General features: G+C 38.6%; 1 protein-coding gene across 2 annotated transcripts in view; it reads left to right on the top strand.

The window, feature by feature from the left end:
* Positions 1-3,388: 3,388 nt before the first annotated feature.
* The window catches only part of LOC104952459 (phosphatidylinositol transfer protein cytoplasmic 1), a 63,819-nt gene continuing 44,311 nt past the window's right edge, over positions 3,389-22,896 (top strand). For both annotated transcript variants that reach the window (XM_010779280.1, XM_010779281.1), the window contains exon 1: positions 3,389-3,641. In XM_010779280.1, the coding sequence (XP_010777582.1) occupies positions 3,594-3,641 (48 nt within the window). In that variant the 5' untranslated portion in view covers positions 3,389-3,593. The remainder of the gene's footprint in view (positions 3,642-22,896) is intronic.

Here is a 22,896-nt window from a genome sequence, read left to right as displayed (position 1 = left end):
TGCGCTGACAGCGCAAAATAGTGCTTGTTGGCATCTTAAACACAGAAATATGAGCGTGGATTTTGATGAGTGTAGACCCAAATACATCAGAGGTGTCAGCAATGCAACCCCTCCCCTGATTAAAAGTGACTGTTTATTAATGTGTTTAGATCGTTTCTCTCTATTTGTCTAGACGAGCATGACTTAAATAAGTAAGTGTAACTGTTGTATTGATAAGAGTGCTGTCATCAAAGATACAGGCTTATCTCACTTGTCTTTCAGCTGTGCTTTATGTATTCGACCGAGCAGATCTTTTTAAATGCTTGGACAGGGAAGGACGTCCTTGTTTACTATGAGTAATCCCAAACCATAGACATCACCAAACTGCTGAAAGGCATATTACTCTATCATGACATGAGACTAGAAGGTGTTAGGGACATACTTTAAGAAATGCATACATCTCAATTTGATTTATCACCTTAATGTAAAGTCTCAAAGTGCTAAATAATAGCTTACAGCAAAGGACATGTGCAGGTGCATCTGCAGGCCATTCCACTTTGCATGGTTTAATTGTTTGAAATGGAACATATGACTGATACACCCACACCAAAACAACCATGCATTTTCACCCTGCTGTTTATATTGTCTCCCTATTGTCAAATGATCAATTATAAACCTAAAGACCTCACATCTAAAATGTAATTGCAGATTATTTGCATTTAATGACTGAATGAAGCCTTAAAGCTATAAATCAGCTGACATGGGGACTTTGCTTTGCCTGTTTTTTCAGTGTTATTTTGCCTTCTGTCTAATCTGTAGCATGGGCTAAGGTCTAAACACTAATTCGTTTCCATACGTGTGGGATGGATGCTTCATTTCGTTGTATTATAACGGTGGGGGAATTAAGGTAGGCCTCCCTAGGCTATAGAAGGACACGCTACGTCACATTCAGAATATCATGCTTCTGTCAAAAAAGCGTTCCTCTTGCTTTCATAGCGTCCTAACCAGAACTATGCAGGCCTAGCTACGTGTGTGTGAAATGAAATGAAAGAGGTGACGGTGGCAAGACAAATGCAGAGTGAATGTGCAGCAGCAGCAGTGAAGTGAACTGATGTTTCCTGAGCTGTGGTTCAATCGACCTGTTTCCCGCAAGTAGCCAACGCGTCGCATTTCTGCAGGCCGAGAAGAGGAAGGGCTGGGGGCGCTGATAACCGCTTAAATGTTCCGATGCATCTGCAAGCTGCTTTTACAAGAAGTATATCAAAACAGGAGAGCGTCTTTTACCTGGAACTTGTTTTTTTCTGACCTACTCTAAAAACAACAACCTTGAAATGTGACTTTGAAAAGGGGGGCGGTCTCATCGCGGAGGGGTTAGCTTTAGTTTTTTTATTTGCAGTAGAGGACGCAGCTCACTTAAGAGACTCCTCTTTTAACCCTCTATGCTTTTAACCCATACACTATTTTAACCAGTGTTTCACTGAGGGACCTTCAACAAATTACCCACTGAATGACAAAAAAACATATAATAACTCTGTATAACATGACCATTTTTTATTGACAATTATGCCTAATAAAGTACAATGTATTTTTATTTCGGGCCACACCTTTATTAATCACTGATTTATGAATTGATATTACAAAAATGTGCAATGGAAGATTATTTCAGTGATAGTGTTCCCGGTCAAAAATGACCGCCATAAAGAAAAGGAATTAGTAACCATCCGGATCAGATAAAACACACACACAAACACCCACCCACCCACACTCTAGATGTGTTCCCCCCCCACTTATGTGCCCAATCCCCCCATGTGAATCACACCTGAACACAACACAAACACACACACACACACACACCCATACACACGCACGCACGCACACACACACACACACAACACACACACACACACACACACACACACACACACACACACACACACACACACACACACACACACACACACACACACACACACACACACACACACACACACACACTTTGACACATTTTCCGCTCTTATGTGCCCACATGGATCACACCTGACACACGCAATACATGTTCAGTGTCTATTCTTTGTATATTTACTGCAGTTGTTCATGTATACCAGTAGTCTGATACAATATTTACAGTTTGAAAGGGTGTTAAATGAAATGTGGTGATGATTAATGGCTTTTGTGTTACTGTAAGCAGTTAAAACAGGACCTGTCAAATTTGACCATGAACACCAAAGTTAGGGAGGGGGGAGGGGGGGGAACGAAGACAATAGGAGGGTTAATAGATTCAAGACTTTTTTTCAAATGTTCCCAATAATATTCAAATAAGACAGAAGAAATACTAAACTCCAAGAGTTGTGTCTTACTGAATGTGCTTAATAATATTATTTGGTATAGGCCTATGTTTTGAATCACTTGCCACATGACATGGATGTGGTAGCATACTTTGTAGCCACATTTCCAGGTGTATTGAAAATAACATTGATTTTGTGTGTTTTTAAGAGTAATTTATTGATGGTCCCTAAGTAAAACCCTGTGGTCAAGGGAGAGGACTTGGATAATACGCTACCCTTCTTCTGACTGACAGACTGAAACTGAGGAAGAAGACGGGAGAGAATGTCTGTTGATTATCCAACTCAAAACCTTCTTTACTGTACCATGGTGACGGTCTCACGGAACTTCACTCTGAAAAAGCACATTATTTTGTTTATCAGCAAGTTGTACTTTCATGCTTTTCGTATTTGTGGCGGTTTTCAGAATAGACCAATTTGCAGCTAAGGCAAACTCACATCCGTTCAATCCGTTTTCAAAATAATTTTCGTATTGAAGAATGACTTGACCCTGCGAGTGGATAGATATATGGATGGATAGATGGACAGAAAAATATATATAGATCGATAGAAAGATAGATAGATAGCTACTACTGCTGGATTAATATTTTATTATTTAATAATAATATTAAACTTTATTTTCAAAGTAAAGAAAGACATTTCATGTGCACATGATAAAGCTCATCAATCTTCATTTTAGCTTCCTATCAACTTTAAGGAGGGCCTTGAAATAATGCTAGAATTAGCTAAACATATTTTGTTTGAATAAATTGTTATAAAAGTATTATTAAAATACATCAAGTAAATCTAAAACAAGGCATGCAGTTTAATGATTGTAGACGCAGTTGTTTAAATCTATAGAAACTAGCCTAATTGAGTGTTCAGTGTTACCAGCAATACATGTTTAGACTATATAAGAATCAAAAGAATATTCAACAGGGATATCTCCAGTGTATTTTAATTTCCTCGTAGGGATATATTGCACACCCTTATTTTGGAGGCCAGGATCCTATGTGTTCCGGTGCTGTTCTTTGCTTTACTATCAGCATGATAGGAGGGGACGATCCTGACCGAGCTCATTTCTGCCCTCGCGTTCCCTGACGGAGAGAGTGACCGCTGGTTCAGATGAAAGAACTCAAACGTAACTCGGGGTGCATTTCTTAACCCGGACAAATCATCCCCCCACATGCGCTGACACGTCTCCAGATATTACACACATCCCGTCGGAGGGAACGTTTACTGGGCTGGTTTGACACATTGTGAATACATTCAAGAGACGCGCGGAGGGGGAAGATGTTGCTGAAGGAGTACAGGATATGCATGCCCCTCACTGTGGAGGAGGTGAGTCTATGTGAACTTGTTTGTGTCATTTTTCACCTGACTGCTTTTTTCAGAACACTCAGACAGCTAAACCGTTGTGTTTGCTGTCCCAGACATGTGGCAGGATGTCTGAGAATTTCATTTAAAAGGCTACAAGATAAACTTGAAGTACTAATTTGAGTATCAGTTCCTCACGTTCTGCCGTTCTCTTTCTCTGACAATACTCCGTCTAACATGTTTGTGTGGTGCCTTTTAAAACTTGCCCGCTAACCCCAGATTGACGTCTTGGGCTAATCACTACTTTTAGTTTGATTACGCGGAAAATAACTTAAATCATCCCTTTTTAAAGCTTATTTAAAAGACCTAATAACAGCCAGGGCTTCAAGCTCTCTATTAAATACTTTTATCTAAAACAAATATATTCTAAAGTGGACAGATCTAATACAATTGCAGATTATCATTATTATTACTACCTACCTCGTTGATCAGCACCATTAACTCCCTTGTAAATTATTATTTCATGGTACCCTATTGGTTGCACATGATTAGACTAACGCAATGTATTTAGGGTTGTTTTATACTGGCAGTTGCACTTCTGCAGCATTGATTGATGCTACAAAGAAAGAGCCATTGTCTGTGTTAAGCATTTGTGTTTATTCTTTCTCAAAACTCTGGTCTAAAATTAGAAAGATGGAAATGGTGGGGGCGAAAGTGATTGCTTTCTTGTCCTTGCATGTATGCCATACAGGACAACAGCACTTGTCTTTTAAATTAACAACACCCATATGTTGTTGTGATCCGTTGGGGGTTCTTGTCTGGTTTTATTCTAGCTGAGGGCTAGTAGTCAGGTGGAACAATGGTCTGGTTGCAGAGCACTGTGACCACTGGCATCTAGTCAATCCAGAGGCTATGATGTAAACCCCAATTAGATTGGTTAACCTCAAGAGAAGAATCACATATAACAAGCAGCTCCTTGACCAAATAATTAGGGCATTTCAAAAATAAGTTATTTTTAGCAAGCAAAGCTTGAGATGAAAAAGATAAAATACTTTCTTGCTAATCTTTTCAGCTTCCGTCACTTCAATATCTTGCTATTCAGTCCACCAACTCAATGTAATATGTTTTGTAAGACTTTTCAAAAGTATTGTAGAATTAAGGAGATCACTGAAATGCATCAATCTTTTGTGTTAAAGGCTAACAATATGATTGCACATACAGAGGTAACTCTTGTCAAATTAAAGTAAATTTTTCCTCTTGCTGCCACTTGTGCTCCAAGCTGTGATACAGGCGTTCCACCACTGACTCATGCAGAAAGCTGTGGTCAAAAAGGAAACGTCACCTTCTAATATACGGGTGTAATTATAGAAATGCGCATGCAGATCTTCTTGCTTGGCGCCTTAAATACCTTTGCAATGTGTGTGTGTGACTCATGTATGTGCATCAGGTGTGTGTTTGCATTCACACATACGTTTTTCGTTCAGTAAATCAACCTTGAGCCTTCACCATGTGTTTATTTCAAGCCCAGGGGAGTAGTGAGAGCTTGCTTGTCATGTCCGTTGATCTTGTGAACAGATGGATGTCATGAGAAGCAAGCACAGTGTAATTAAAGGCTCAATCTGTGATCACACTTGAAAAAATGTGTTATCTCACCACCACAATTCAAAACACAGCATTGAATACCCTATTGATGTCTGTTAATGCAAGGATTAACTTCAGTTAATTCATGGTTCATCTTTCTGTCTTTATTTTTTTCTTTCCACTTGCTGGATGTATGCAACTTCCTGTCACTTACAGTTGAATCGCTACAGAAAAAAAAATTCTTCCTTCACAATGCAGGCCAAACTTTAATACCTGATATACGGTTCTAGTTTATGGTTTAGAAAACAGTTAAATCTGCTTAAAATTAAATTAACGATAGTCATTGTCACCTTTAAAAAGTAAAATGGATGCATAAGATCATATTCTAGCTGTTATCTGCTACCACATAACACCCTATTTGGATCAAACCCAGGAAACAGGGCGTCATTGTTTGTTGACAGTCCTCACGTAGAAATAAGCCTCCTTATTGGTCAGGGGAAGACAAATAGAGGAGCTTGTTTTGTTTCCTTTATTTCTTATCATGGATGCACACATTGCGCTGAGTGTCATCCCTGGTCTCCTCAAAGTCAAAATGTCCTGTCCATCCTGTGGGAGAGACAAAAGAGAAATAAGAATGACAACTAAGATTAAACAACTTGGTGACAACTGCTGATAGATTCCGGAGATGGAGACAGAAGTATGGCAGAGAGGATGAATGGAGGACTGATAGTTTAGCTGGAAGTTCTTGGAATTTTTTCGTCCCTGAAATTCCCCAGTGTCATGCTCATATGCAATGTTTTGTGTGCTTAGATTTGGAGTCATGGGGATGTGCGAGGTCACGTCTCTCTGTGTATATTCTCTGGGAAGGGATTACTGTCTGCTGTCGGCTGTGTTGCGTCATCACAGCCCTACGACTGGAAATGTTAGACTGGCTATCCGTTGTTTCTAAAAGTTTAAAAAAACTCCATACACACAGAAGAAATCATTAAGCAATACCGGAGAGCTGTTCTGTGAGCCTCCTTTCTCTGTCCTCTTAATCCCCCATGCCTGTCTGGGTGTGTGCCTGTCATGTTACTGCTGCCTTTGCCCTCCATTAACTCGTTCTTCATTCATATTTCAAACAAAAACTTAAAAGTAATGACTCAACAGAGTAAAAATTCCACCTACCAACATCTATAAAACATGTCATATCTTGTTGTTTATTCCTCACAAACACAAAATGGTGAAAATCACAATTTCTGTTTCTACTGGGGGTTATTGTCATCTGGAATATACCATGAGGTAACCTGGCAAACATTGGAGACATTTGGAAGTCACTGCTCAGGGCCAGAGAATCCTAGAAAGTACCAGGCTAGCTTTCTCCCTCTGTGCTATAATAAGATAACTGGCTGATGGCTGTAGCTTTGTATGTAATAGGGTTATTGATTTTGTCATCTATCCATAGGCTAGAAAGTGAATAGGAATGTTTACATAGTCTGAGACTATTTCTGTAAAGGCAATTCTGGCTTCACTCAACCTACATTGCTGAATCAGCTGATTGTTGTGAGGTTGCCAAAGGATTGCATGTATAAATGTTTTACCAAGAACAATACTATTCTCCCTGCAATTATGGAAAGTGGGCTATATATCTTCTGGGCTAGATAGGATTTTAAATTGAACTTGGAAACACTACTGAACAATGAAAACATTGGGTAATAAGATGGGCCATGATGTCTCACAATAACCAAATCAAAGAATTCAGGTGCATAAAGTCTGTGACTTTAAAGAAGTTCAATCAGTCTAGTTCAGTTCATTGCTTTAAAGTTCTACCTCAGCTTAGATTAGTTTTAACACTGACCAGAACCATTTAGCAAAGGAATAATGTATTCCCTCTTTCAGTCCATTTGGGAAAAATCTGGTCCGTTCTTCTCGTGTAAGCAGCTCATTCAGCAACCACTGTCCCTATATTCTCCCTGGGAGGGATAGAGAGGTGATGCATTATGGGAGACACAGATAGATGTGTTTCTTCTCCCCGTTCTCTGTGTCCTCTGACCATTATGTCTTTCTCTGCTGCAGTAGCTCTCACTTGCACAGTTGCACCTCCCTTTCTTTGGCTGACATGCAGCTTTTCCAGCTCAAAAAAATCAGCTGACATCGCCCAAGCTGCGGCTGACCTGAGTCACTGTGTCATCTACTATACAGCATGCCCGCTTTCAAAACCTGTATTCACCTTTAACATGGCCTTGGTTGATACATCTGAAGTTTTTATTTCAACTTTGACTTCAGATTAACAGCTTGGTCAGTGCAGTGAAAAGAGCACAGGAGAACGCTTTGAATCGCGCTAGCACTCGGAGGTTATCAACTGAATGAGGTTTTCACAGGGAAAAAACTAAAATAAAGCAGGTCTTCTTGAAGAAGGCCACACTAATTTTTTATTCCATTAACCATATCACTCAGAGCATAATGACATTCAGTGAAAGCCAATAATAAGATTCTCGTTGAAAGCTAAGTTAACTGAACATCCATGTGTTTTCAATCTTTGAAGTATTTAATAGACTGTCCTACTTTTTGCCGTACGGATGTTTGACTGGGTGTTAGCTCTGGCAGTAACTGATCTGAGAAACGTGTTGGGGAACATTGGCTGTCAAACGTACAAAATAATTTACAATTGTTTACAAACCCTGATTAGTCATCACATAATTACTTGATCCCATGTGGGTTTATTCAGCAGACCTTGAATAGTTGGTTCAATCTAAGAATTAAAGAAAGACATTTGTTTCGGCTTTGCCTGTTTAACCAAGGGAAGTTGCTTGTTCTGTTGGCAGGCTGAAGGGATGGATTGACTTTGGGATGGATGGCTGTATAAATGGCAGGATGTGGGGGCAGGCGGCTCAAATGAATGGCCGGATTTAGGCTGGAAGGACACCTGGGTTGCAGGCTCACGCTGGCATTTTTAAAGGCCAAGGCATCTCAAGAGAATTCATATCTTACAATGTATTGTGCCCCACACCAAACACTCTTAGAGTTTGTACACATTACCTAAGCCTCATTTGGAATCACACAGTATACTGGGAGACAGGTGAAAACACATACACCACAGAGAATGGACCTATAAAGTATTGTAAGGATTAGAACTGCTGTGTCATATTTGTGTTTTCTGTCACGAAGGATTATATGTCATAGATGTAAAAGGAAGTGTTCTTGTTGGACAGATATCGCTTCAGCCGTCAAGCATGACTTTGAGAATTTAAACCATTTCAAGCAACACTACCCTCCATGGCTTAAATGGATAAAACAGTTTGTTATTTGAGTCACATCTTTTTTTTCTTCAGTGTTGGCAGAAGTGTCTATACTTCATTCATGCTATAGAACAAATTGTTTGTTAGTCCTTTTTATTAAGAGCTCTTCGACAAAATTGGTTGCCTTTGTCAAATCTCAGAGCATGTTTCCATGACGCCAGCAGTTCAATTAATATCTACAGGCTGGGAAAGCTGAAAAGCAGTGAGAACAAATGTGCTATAGTTCAGTGAGGAGTCTCTCTAGACAAATTAAACAGTTTCTTTCAGGCAAGGTAATTAAAGAGGCCACTTTCCTAGAAGGACTGGGTGTTCCTGCATTTAGAATACATGATGTAATGAAATATGATATAAAGTTGTGTAAAGTGAGACTTTACCTACCTAGTAGGGAAATTCTCTTGTACCTGTTTATAGTATTATTCACAAACCCTTCTATCCCATCTATTCAGTACCAAGCTTTCTATTTTTATGTATAGACTCCTCCCATCTACTCCAGGGTTTGTTTACAAAATGGGTTCTGTAAAAGCCGTTTATTGCTTTGGTGTCATGTAAAAGTGCAAGGCCTTTTTTTGCCATCTGGTATACATGACAATGCTGTGATTCAATCAACATCCCATTTACTTCCATTTACTCCATCATGGGTTGTGATGGACCATTATCCTCGAATGAGGCCTATTCTCATTTCCTAGATGGATGTGTGTGTGTGTGTGTGTGTGTGTGTGTGTGTGTGTGTGTGTGTGTGTGTGTGTGTGTGTGTGTGTGTGTGTGTGTGTGTGCGTTCACTGACTCAAAGGCTGTTTTATAAAAAGAGAGTTACATGAGACCGTCACGCCTTTCAGGAGAAGAGATTGATTTATCCATTTTAAATGTGTCTCTCTCTCTTGAATGCACTTTGAGTAGAAGCGTGCTTGCTTCTATTATTTGAAAGTAAAATGCATACATACACCATACAGAAAACATCTTCATTGTCTCTAATGGGGGTTCAACAACCTCCATCTTAACAACACCATCCACCGCTCCGGCCATGAGATGCTCAGGATGCTGGTGAAGAGTAAATCTGTTACATATTATACTAAAAGAGAGTAAAAGCTTGATTTTTACTTTTGGAAAATAACCATAAAGCTTTAGCTGGCAGTGTCTGACTTTGTAAGTGAGTTTCCTTAATAAAACGCCAATCTGCTGTAACTGTCTTATCATAATAATTAATAACTTAATAACTACCCTGGTTTATCCACTATGGAAAATAGCAACATGTATTTCTAGTTAATTATTCAAGGATGCAACTGCCTTGTGTCACTAGAACGAAAAGAGTATTTCTTCAACCATCTCTCCGCTGCAACAGCAAATCACAGGAGGAATAAAAGCAGTTTTCTAGCTGCCACAGTCTGAAGGCGGCTGCTAAATACGTATGTGGCTGAAAATAGAGACAAAGCAGCTAGTTCTTAAAGCTACTTCTTTTCGTGCTGTTTTCAATGTAGACATCTTCACTGAAATGATTTACTGTTGCGTGTTTGCATTCTTACACTGTTTCTTAGGAATGGCTGCATGATTCTTAATGGAATGTTTTGCTTTCACTTGTTGTACAAGAACATCTAAAGGATTTTGTCTTATATCTAGTCTTTAGTTTAATTGAAAATGGACCTTTTGTATAAAATGGATGTCACCCAAATATGTACAAATATGGTAAAAGCCTGAGAGGCAGAACATGAGTGTGAGTTAATGGAATTATGTGAGAGATGAAGCTTCACAGCCTCTTTATAGCACTTGACATTCAGACATTCATTTGCCGCACTGAGCCAAGCACCTACTACAAGTGGACGAGCACACTTTTCTTTGTTGTTTATCAGAAGAGATTTTACAGGCTTTGGTTGAGCAGCTCTGACAGGAAACATGAAGCAGTTTATTCTTTGCCTGGAAGTGTGTTTTCACCTTTAGTTGTGACGCGTGGAAAGTCAGTGAATGGCATCAAGATGGTACTTGGGCTCCTATAAGTCATACTGCATACAAATATTAGTAGTGAAATGATTCTCATGTTTGACATTTTTCATACACTGTGGAGAACTGGGGGGGAAAACAGTCATGGGTATTATATGTAGTATAATAGCGCTATAACAGAAGACCTGTTTGAGAGTAAACTTTAAAGCATGTTGATAATGGGTGTTATAAAAGCACATTTCTGCTCTGCTCAAAGTACTTTTTGGCAATGTCTGAGTCTGTGTCGGACAAGTTGGTAAGATTTTATTGTGATTTCACTATTGAATTTAAGGTTATTTTCAAAAATCAAGAATGCTCGTTACTTTCTTGGCTAATGTTAGAAAATAGAGAACATTTCCATTACAGTGTAACATAGGCATTGCCTGCATATGACGCAAATTTTGAAACAGTTCACCTTAGCAAAGCTAGAGACAAGCAAATTCTGGTATTATTTTTCTTTGAACCGACTAATGTGTTGCTTGAACAATCACTTCTGCCCCGCAGCATTCTAGCTTAATCCAATTACATGTTAGCGTGTCAATTATAGGTAAATTCTTGACTTGGATGTTAAAATGCTAGTAGTAGCAAAGTTTAACCTATCTAGGCTACAGCTGAGCCTGAAAACATAATGCTTAGGCAAGGCAAGTTTATTTATATAGCACCTTTCAACACAAGGCAATTCAAGGTACTTTACAAAAATGAAAGATTATAGGTTGATCTAATTTGAACATGCATAGCTTTGCCCACTAAAGTACTATACAGTTGTGTACCACCCTCAGGTCAAACTGGATATTTGACTGTACATTTGTCCCACCACAACCATATTTACACAATCCCTGAATTATTGAACAGATCCCTGACAAAAGCAATTGTACTGTTAACCTCTGGTCAGCCCTGAATGCGAACCTCTTTGGTACAGGCTCAGAAGAAACATTATCACAAGTTCGAAATAAACAAATCATTGTGCTAAAAGTAGGATTTAAAATGACAATGTCTCCATTCATTCACCAAATGTATCTCTTGAGCCTGAAAATGACTTTAAAGTTGCCTTCTATTCGTTTTTTTACACTATCAGAGGCCAGCCATGTATTTGCCCTGACTCATTGTTCACTGTTGCCTTTATTTCTGGACTCAAATTTAATTTCATGTTCTGGTATTCCCCTCATACTCTGTGGTTTCCGTTGCGTGGAGTGTGTTTTGTGTATGCGTACATGTTAGAAGGCACAGCGCTGTTGTTTTTTGACAACTGGTCCGTCTGGCGTAAATGCTAGTCACTCCTTTAACTCTACAGAGAATCTCAAAAAGGGTACAAGTGCAGCAGAAAAGGAGGGAGAGCTGGGACATTGGTGGCTTTTTCTCCCTTCTTTTCTGAATAAGTCTGTAGACATTCAAATGAAAGATTTACCAAGAAGGGATAAGTGCAGACGGATGGAGCTTGTGATGGAAGTTTGGCAGAAGTTACTTTCTGTAAAATACATGCAAGCAGGAAAGAAAATGTAAGATGTAGAAAGGCTGATATACTTTAGTGGTCACATGAAATATAAAAAAGGTGGGAAGTGTTGAAATGGAAGTCATCTATGATTTAATGCTGCCAGTGTTTTTTTAAGCAGCTTTTTAATATTAGCGTTAAGAAAGATGTTACTGGGCTGCACTGTAATTCCAAAAGCTTTAAAATAGAGATAATGTTCATATGCAGGTTTTGTGTGTTTGTTTTAAAAAGCTCTTTTAATAACTGAAAGGCTTAAGTTGTTAGGTTTGTCAATACTTGCACAAAATACATTGTACTATTGTGCCCTCCGGGCCGGTGGCATTGTATTATCACTGGCCCCACCATTGTAACCAATGGCCGAGCATCCATCCAAAAAAAATCGACTTATAATGAAAAAAATTAACACATTTGTTGCATTAGTAATTTATGAACTAACTACATTACTACTTGTACTACAACATTTGAATCATCAGTTCTTCCTAACTTTCCTCAATTGTTCATATTTGGTTTATTAAAATAATGATATTGTGGTCATTGTTAAAAAATGTCTGCTATTATTATGAGTATTATTATTTGTATAATGCACTTTCTGTCATTAGGAGTTAGAAATATAATGGCTATGTAATAGATTAGATTACAACCTTCATTATCCTAAACTGCTGGGACATTTCCCGCATAGGTCGGCATTGATGTACAGAGCCGACAGAAGACCTTGTTTATATTGGCATCATATTGAGAGGTGCAGCCAGTGACGCGTCCTAAAACCAGCAAGTAAGCTGCTGGTGCCCTCGACAAAATGCAATGGGATTTCTCCACAGGGTTTTGGAAAATAGCTGGAAATAAGGTCTGTGGAAAACAAACCTGTTTGAAAAATGCACGTTTTGTTCAGCCGGATAATCTCCNAGTAAGAGTGTGTGTGTGTGTGTGTGTGTGTGTGTATGTGTGTGTGTGTGTGTGTGTGTGTGTGTGTGTGTGTGTGTGGACTCCCTCGGGCGATATCATATTGTATAGCTAATTAATCTGGGTCAAAACGTGTTGTGCCCACATGCAAAGGTTGTAAACTGGCTTATCCATGCGTGGTATTATAGTAATAGCAAACAGCAACGTTCAACTCCTTTAATGGTATATTGCAAGTACAATAAGAAGCTACAGGGACGTTAATCTACGTTGGTAATATTAACTTTATTTAATACAAGATTTACATCATAAAGCCCATGTAGTATAATATTTTACAAATGATGAATTACAGCAAACTTGTTCAATATATCCATTATTACAGCTCCGTGGGCTGGCAGTAAGGCGATATCCGTTCTTATTGTGCATCCATGGGTAAAGGTAAAACTCATGTAGCGCTGAACACGTCACATCACATGAACGTGCCGGTGTCGGTACCATATGTGTTCGGGGTACCATATGTGTTCGGTCCCGTGGGTTAGATGCACGTTCATAATGCAGAGGGAAATAACTCTCAGAATAACGCTATTAGCACATTTTTACAACTTGAGGAACGAATGTTTTTAATAAGGGCTATACAAGTGTTCATACTGGGTAGTTTATTTAGTTTAAAAAAAATTATCCAACGATTTACAGACCACTCTTTCCCCATGTAAGTCAATGGGAAAAAGTGTTTCCGGGGCGTGTCTATCGTTTTTCCCAACCCAGTTTAGATTTAACCACGCCCACTTCCGCATTACGCAAGGATCGACGTAGCTCTACGCGATAGCGTCATAGACTTCATCTTCGGCGGTCGCGGTAAAGCAGGATATTGAATAGTAGTTTTTTGTCTTTCCAAAGGATTTGTTGACTGAAAGTAAACGATCCTTTAACCAAATCCATATCGAAGAGTCCTGAGATTGTATTACTGGTGTTTTATCATCTATAAATAGCCTGTGTGTATCCTCAAATTCTGTTTTCAGGACAAACAAAAGACGTTTTAAATATCTTATCAGAATAGCCTGTGTGTATCCTCAAATGTCGTTTTTAGGACAAACAAAAGACGTTTTAAATATCTTATCAGCTGGTGTAAGTGCAGAATATTTAATATAACTTTGACTATTACTGTGTACTTCATTTATCTGACAGCATTATTTTATATATATATATATACACACATTTATTCATTTATAAACATATATATATAGGCATATATATAAACACACACTTATATGTCTATTACTGTGTACTTCATTTATCTGACAGCATTATTTAATGATACTATTTTATATATATACACACATTTATTCATTTATAATAATATATATATAAACACACTTATATGTACTCACACATGTATTTATTCATTTATACACACAGATGTATTCATTCATTTATACACACACTCACATATATACACTTTATAGTAATTCATTTGTACACACATATATATATATATATACATATATATAAACAAAACAATACAATATAATAAAAACAGTTGCAATAATAACATAATATGGTATGATCAATTCTACCCTTTTGTTTTTGCACCCATATTTCAATTAAAAGATATTTTTCAAAATCAATATTGGTGGGGGCTCTTTTGCAAAGATAATCAATAACACCACCTGACAGTTGTTGCAGATTATACAGCATACTTGTTACTTACACACATGTGCGATGGTCCCAAAAACGCCAAAATCTGCACTGTAAAAAAATATATACATTTATTAGGCACTCTGAATAAGGGTTGACTGTGTAATAATCATGCCTTTTAATTGGTGTATATGTCTCACCAAGTGAAGGCTGGGACAGTGGGAGGGGTGAGGTAGGAACAGGGGACTGCTGAATGCTGAAGTCCCAGGATACAATCCCAAATTGACTGCATGATCCACTTACCTGTTTGCATCAACTGCAGGAGGTATTAAATGATGAATTAACATTACCTCAGTAAGTGTGGTCGTCAGTCATATTGACAAAAAAGCACTATTATATTGTATATTGTATATTATGCGGCGTTTAAAAGGTAGGTATTTCGCTCGATTTTGCGGGTGTGAGGCAGTGAGGCAGTGATGTAACCATAGGGATGTAACGCCAGGTTGATGCTGTGACGTAACGCCGCGTCGATGCTTGCGTAATACGGAAGTGGGATCTAAACTGGGTTGGAAAAACGATAGACGCGGCCCGAGCGGGCAAGTGGAAAGTACGTTATGCTGGCCCGGGGTGTCTAAATAGTGCTTCCGGGCCAGCGGGCCATTTATAATGTCAAGCCCTGATAATGTATCATTTTACATACTTTTTACAGTCTTTTTTAGATTGTTTCGAACACTCTGCTTCCTCTGTGAGTTGCGGAAGATACTTTTACACTCGGGATAAGAATACACTCATGCACATTGGTCATCGTGCTGTTCTGCTATGCCTTCCGCCCACACACAGGTGTAATGCATCTTTAGAAGGACTATCAGCTCAGCCCACACACCCACACACCCATACACACAAATTAGACCGTCTATAGATAGCTATATGCTGACACACTTCATTATCATCACTGGTTTCTATGGTAACCATTACCATCTATCCCTACCATTACCCACATAGATGGTGGATTATAGTGATTATAGTGTCGGACCATCCCTAGGATAACTGTCAAATAACGAGGCAGATGATGGAATCTCACCTTCCCCCAAACCCGGGATTTAGCACTGAGCATTTCCTTCCTAGCTGTGTGTGTTTAGATACAATAACATAAAGGTAAATAAACTGTGCTGATAATCCAGATTAACACAATTCTGATTCTGTTGCTTAGAGGTAGACACATTTTGCTCAAAGTTGAATTTCTGGGGCCTATTTATTGACATTAGATTTAAAAACAAAGCAAATGCATTCTGACATTCAATAAATCACAATGCTAACGAGCTGATGTCGAGCAGGTACATTGTTTACCGCATCCAGCAGCTCAGATTAGTTTGTTAGCATGCTCAGGTTAATGGGAAACAGAATAGTTATCCTAATTTTGAGGGAACATAGATAACGGTTTCAAATTTCACAACACTTCCACACATCTTTAACGACATATTTTACTCCTTAACACAAATATCCACCTCATGTTGGCACTAGAGGAGAAATCGGATGCCACAAAAGTCATCAGGATTTGTCGCGTGGGTCTACAAACCAGCTTGATAAATGGTCTAGGCTTTATAAATGTATCTGCTAAATTTCATGCCAATGAAGCCAATAGCTGTTTAAAATATGGACCAATGCGGTGGACAGACAGAGATCGACATTTCCACATACAGCCATGCCAGTCAAATTTAAAATGTAGACATTATAAAGTAACCTTTTAACTCAACTACTTCAGCTACTCTAGCTGTGTATATTAAAACGTACATAAGGTAATATTTTTCACAAGATTCTTACTGAGACGCAATGAAACATTGTTTTTCTTAAATCCCTAAATGGCTTATCTTTTCAGTTTCTATTGTCATGTGTTTCTTAGCTTTCATATTGACTTGACATGATGACTTCATGGAATGCACGTTTAACATTTGGTGAGATTCATCCTGTGGCTGCTAAAGATAGATACCTTTTTTTTTGGGTAGATCTATCTATCAGAGAAAATAATTACTTAAAACCCCCCATGACGGCCATTTGAGGCCAATTGCCCGGATTCAGAACTGTGCTGGTGACAGCCTGAAATTAAAAACAATTTGTCTCAGTTCCCAGTATGTTGATTTTTTTTTTTTAGGAACACATTTTTGAAGGGAAAGTGGTGCTATACAAGCCCGAAGAAAGTTGTGGGATCAATATTTAGTCACTTTTACACAAGGGAATTGTGATAAAGGAACACAGAGATCATCAAATCACTGATTGCTGGCTGAAATGAAGCTATTAAACTCCACGTCTTATCTTAATGGCTTCACAGTGAAGGTGGATGTTCAGTGAGACTCGGCCGCTGACAGCAGAGTGATAGAGAGTGTGTGTGTGTTTGTTTGTGAGAGAGAGGGGAACAGTGTCAGGACAGAATTATTGCCCCTCACATGACTGTAATGTAAGTTTGTCGGTCACGTTCTTAACCCTTTCCTGAAAAACAAGAGTATGGATTGATGTTCCTACTCGGTGTGTGTGTGTGTGTGTGTGTGTGTGTGTGTGTGTGTGTGTGTGTGTGTGTGTGTGTGTGTGTGTGTGTGTGTGTGTGTGTGTGTGTGTGTGTGTGTGTGTGTGTGTGTATATATATATATAAATATAAGACACAAGGAAAATAATGTCTGGTGGAACCAGAATAAATATGTTCTTATCTATTAATTCAGATACTAGGGGCAATAATCACAAAGCAGGTTCTAGGCAGTACGTTAATCTAAAAGCATTACATTCAAATCCATGTTTGTTTCATCAGACAATGAGTTTTTTGTGTTTAACTGCGTCTCCAAAATCACAATGACTATTTAAGCCAATACCTTTGATCCATAAAAGTGCTAAAATAAAATACCTTCTACTAATGAACTTTTCGTACATTCTGAATGTATTTTTTAACAAGTTAATGGGTCTTTTTTGTCCCACTATGTGACTCATTATTTTGTTTGCAATGATAGTAATACTTTGCTGAAATCGGAACATTTCCCATATCAGTAGAATCTGTCTGTGTTCGTGTTCACAGACAACATGCTTTCAATATAGGCTGTTTTTCACACGGCCAAGCGCCTATAAGGAAGCTATGGCAGCTTTAGATCAGACTTGTGAATTGTTGTAATTAGGGTTAGCCATCGTCCATTGCCGACGTGCCAATTCGGTAGACATTGCACAGACCTGGTAGTGATGGTGAAATCATGTGACAGTGTAACACGGGCTGCACATGACATACACTAGTTGTAGCCAGCTGACCCATAGGAACCCTCTACCTTACACCACCCATTACACTGTTGTGATTATCATGTATTAGTGTATAACAGAATGTACTCAAATCTGGCCTATGAATAAAATATGTTTTTCTTTAAAGGAGAGTCAAGCTTCTCTCAACCACCTTTCTCCAGCTATTTTTGTTTCTGTTTATTTTCAAGGAAATATTTCTAAGCCAATTACCCTTAAGCATGCTTTTAGTTTTGGTTCCAGCGTTTATGAACAACACATTTCATAATGCTCATTGTTCACTTCAAAACTTTGGTCCAGCCGTTGTGTGAGTCCCATGAGTCTCATCAGTGCAGCCTTCATGATGCATTTCAGTTGCAGACAGACTGAACTCACACACACACACACACACACACACACACACACACACACACATACACACAGGCCTGGAATCAACGGTGCAGATATTTTGGAAAAAGCTGGGTGATTTCCTTGAAATAAAGGGGGCAAGCGAGGCATTGCTGCTGCAGTAATTTGGCCTTAATAGGGCTTTGACGTCATTGGGAGGCTAAACTAGACTGTGGTGCATACTTCGGAAAGCTTTACTCGGGAGGCCCTAAAAGAGGACCTTTTGAATTCTGTTGCCGTGAAGTTGATCGCACTTGGCAGTCCATCTGGGCTTCCATAGGGTTGTGCTTGACAAAATTCTTATCAATCCATAATGCAGTTAACCCAAGGAGTAAAAACGTTTAATCAAAAACATTTGCAGTATTAATTTGCTGGTCTTTATCATATATGTATCATATATAATCACATAAATCATAAAAAAACCTCACTTTTATGGTCTACTTTAATGTCAGTTGAATCATTTTGAGTCACCATAATGGCATTGAATACCATTATAAAATGATTTACGTTGGGCAGTGTGTTTTCTGACCAACTTACATGCATACCTAACGTGTATGTATGTTTGCTAGATCAATTAGTTTTAACCTTGTGGCTGTGATTGTGCATACATTTAATATATCTGCCTCTGGGATTGACCCTAGTCATGGGTGTGTGTGAAAAGCACTTTTGCAGTATGTTTGCAGATGGATGACGTCAGGGAAGCGGGAACCAGGCCAGAGGGCTGAACTGTGTGCTGAGGCTGAACGTCAAGTTCCCCTCTCTGTTTGTTTACCTTCACTCTTCCTTCACTGGGAAGGAAAGAAAATAGGAGGAGGGGACGAAGGACGGAATGGAGCGGCGTAAAAATGGAGATGGAAAAAAAAAGAGTTACAGCTGTTCTGACAACGTTGACAGCTGGGAGGAAGTCATTTGTTGAAAGCAGAGGTGGTGCCAAAAAGAAATTTGGCCTCAAATACATAATATGTGGAGAGCATTTCTACCCTTGAATGTTGGTCTGTATCGCTGAAAAGGGACTTGTGTTGTGGGTTTTGATTAAGTGCTGCTCGGAAGTTTAGAGCAATAAATCCAACTGTATTAATAAAACGGTTTGGCTAAAGGTCTTCTAAAAGGAGGTTTTTATGTACATCAGTATCTTGCCCTAAAAAGATCTGAGGAATATGACTCGTCCCTTTAGCAATGATAATTTGTGTAAATCCAAAACAAAGACTAAGAGGCTTTGATGCCCTGTTTAATTTGATGAAGCCACAAATTGGTTCAGCGTCATGGAAAATTAATTATGGAACACATGGGGTTGTGTGACAGAGGGAGGTAGCACCATTCGGTTTGAATGAATTCACTACAAACATTTGGACACATATTAATTGGATTAAAGTGACAGACTTTCAATTAAAATGTGGAGCAACGGTTTAATCTTATTGAGAGCTGGGCTATAACTCAATATGATTATTTCTTGTCCTTCAATGGAATCTTTAAATCATTTAAATATACACAAGCACATACTAACTCAAGTTTCTCTGAACATTGGATGTGAAATATTTTAAAGGAGTGTCCTTTGAAAATGTGTTTCTTTGTTATTATTATTTATTGAGTTGGCAAAATGGTATTTGATTGTAGACCTAACCCCACAAAATACTTTTGCTATATTTAGACTTATTCAAAACCTTATAAGAAAATGCTTGCATATCCTGAAACAAACCCATTGCCCCATCCCAATGAAATCTAACTCTAAAAAATGCATGTATACACAGTGGAGTCTTGTTGTCTGTCATTGTGTTTACTGTCTGAAAAAGTCTGGGCAAAATTATGGAAAATGCATTAGATGTTTGTGATATAAATTATTTCCTTTTACATCACTGCCTGTTGTTTTAGCTGAAACAGAGGCGGCAAGCCAAGCCCATATTTTGCTGGGCTTTAGAGGACAAATATTGGTTTGCGTGTGAGTATCCTTCATCATCTCCAGGTGTTTTGAAAACAGAACATTATCTATGCTTTGCCTACACACAAAATGTGTAGCCTATACCAGTGTCTTTGTTCCACATGCCCAGTCTGTCCCATCTTGTTTTAATGTTGTTTGGTCTACTTAACTGTCTGTTCCTCATGTACCCTCTTCCTGCTGTGTGTTTGGCCTCGGATCAATGGTCCCTGTTAGCAACATTGTTATGGAAACACGGTAAAGTTTCCTTTAGCTACAAAAAACAATCAGACTGAAAGACAAGGACATCCAAGCAGAAGCCTTTCTAGACAATTAACATATTGTACCAGCGGCTGCTGATTTGACATTTTGGCTGCTGTAGATAGTCAGTTCATGCTTGTTGCCCAAATAAAGGAGAGACACCTGCCTCAAGTATGTGATGCAGGTTTGAAGGTACTTTATTTATTTATTGTTTCCACCAATGTCATTGCTTATGAAGGACAAATATATCCAAAAAGCAGTCAGTAGCGTGTTTTAGGTGTTTTCAGATCTGGCAATCCTACAAGACACCACAAATCAATTGATCTGCCTTTCTCACTTTCTTTCAGGTATAGTCGTTCAAAACAGTTATACAAAATGTTGTATGATCATGTAGTGTTGAAACTACCCTGACTTTGAATGTCCTCCCTGTCCATTCTCATCTCTTGCCACTTAACTAACTTCCGGCTGTCACACCTGTGACGTTAAAACCCAGGGTAGTCTTTGCCCTATGGGAAATGGTGTTGGGTCAAGGCTTCGAAATATAGAAATGTCAAATGAACAATATTTATTTTTCACTATATCCGCAAATGCACACAGTTGAACAAGGTTGCGTTTTATGCCTGTTCTTTTTTCTTTTTACTAATGCTTGTGGGTTTTTAAAGGATTTATTAGTTCTGATACATAAACCGGACTGTTACGCTTGACATTGGCTTTCTATTACAACATATTTTTTCAAAACTTGGTATTTTGTGTGAGTTGTGTCATGGTGTTGAATAGTATTGTATTGGATAGTATTTGTATGGATAAATGGCTCTCACTGGATTCATAATATGCACTTATTTTGTTTGGTCATAAAAAGATCCCCACATCTTCTGGAATATATATTTATTTTTTATAAAATAAAAGCTTTTTTTCAACCGGCATGAGCCAAACCACTGTTTCCTTTTTGTGGAAGTGATCCCAGGCTACCACTGAGCCAGCCATTAAGTAATAGATGTCTCTTCAGTGATTTACAAGGACTGAAGTGTCTTGTCTTGGCTGCCTTTCTGGCCACACCACCTTGTGCCTCCATCTCTCTCCGCTGCCTCCTCTGTAACTCTCTCTTTTTCCTGACGCACACAAACGGTTCACATGCACAATCTTCCCCTCACTTAGAATTAAAAAAAAAGACATTTGTAATGCATTTCTCTTTTGCTGCATAAGTCTGTTGCAGTCCATTTGAATCCCTTTATTGCTGTATCTGTCTGCTCTGTGGCAGTGCTCCTTTTCTTTCTCTCTTCCTCTGTTAGTCAGCCTATATGTAAAGTTCATAACAAAGCAGGGCTGTCAGTTCTTCCTACCAATGGATGATATGCCACACTTTGTAGTGATTTACATTACAGCCAAATTATGCCCTCAGGGTGAGAGTTCAAAGAGGTTTATATTAGCAAAACATCAACACAAGCTGACAGATACACTGCCATAATCTCAATACCCAGTTATTATGGCTCATAAAAATAGCAAACCTTTGCCTATTTTTAGACAAAATTAACATATTTGTATTTCAGGCCACTTTAAGAATGACAGTCCAATATTTACTGTCCCTTTTTAACTCTGTTTAACACCTCTTAAAGGCATCATTTGGCGTTCTTCTTTTGCGTCAGCTTGAGTGTGTCATAGTTTTGATTTATCTTAGGTTTGTCTTTGTTTGCCATTAGCTAACGTTTGTCTTTGTTTGGCATTAGCTAAAGTTTGTCTTTGTTTGGCATTAGCTAAAGTTTGTCTTTGTTTGGCATTAGCTAAAGTTTGTCTTTGTTTGGCATTAGCTAAAGTTTGTCTTTGTTTTGATTCATCTTAAGTTTGTCTTTGTTTGGCAGTAGCTTATCTCTGTCTTTGTTTGATGTTATCTTCATTTAGTCTGTCTGCTGTTTGGTGCTGGAAGGTATAGCTTACAGTTGGTGTATTTTTGTGCCTTTTTTGCCTATAAGGATTTATGAAGCCGAAGCAAAAAAAAACTTTAAAAAAAGTTTAAAGTGGACCTATCATGCTATATTTGAATAATATATTGTAGGGCCATACCTATATAAAACATGCCTGCGAAGTTTTTTTCTTCAAAATACCAAAAGGATCATGCATTTTAGCCATGCCTCATTTCGCTCTATTTGCTCTTTTTTAGCCCTGTTTTTGCAAGGGCTGAATCTGAGAAGTCTTCTTCGCTGCTTTTGTGGCAGACTACAGCGCCACCTACATGCCTGGCATATGTACTACAGCGTCTCCAGCGTTTTCGAACGGCAATGGCCGTGGCTGTCTCCTCCTGATATGTGGAGAGTTGGAGCTCCTCGTTTCTGACGTCAGAGATATTTCAAATCTGTATCAGTCTGTATCAGATCCGCTGCCCCTTTTTAAGAGATTTGGGTATGGAGGAAAATAGAGAGGGCTGTGTTTTATGACACTTGATGAGTTCCCTGGAACACCGGGGACACATATTATTCATGTATAAAAGACGTACAAAAGTGTATTTTGCATGATAGGTCCCCTTTAAAAGATGCAAAAAGTTCTAACAAACTGAGCAGTTACATGATTATTCACAAGGACATATTTCATATCACACAGCAGAGATCT

The sequence above is a fragment of the Notothenia coriiceps genome, unplaced genomic scaffold (genome assembly GCF_000735185.1).
Source record: "Notothenia coriiceps isolate Sejong01 unplaced genomic scaffold, NC01 NC01_scaffold00020078, whole genome shotgun sequence".
In the NCBI taxonomy this organism is placed as follows: Eukaryota; Metazoa; Chordata; class Actinopteri; order Perciformes; family Nototheniidae; genus Notothenia; species Notothenia coriiceps.
Note: the sequence above shows the minus strand (reverse complement) of the source record. Positions and strands in the feature narration are given on the sequence as shown.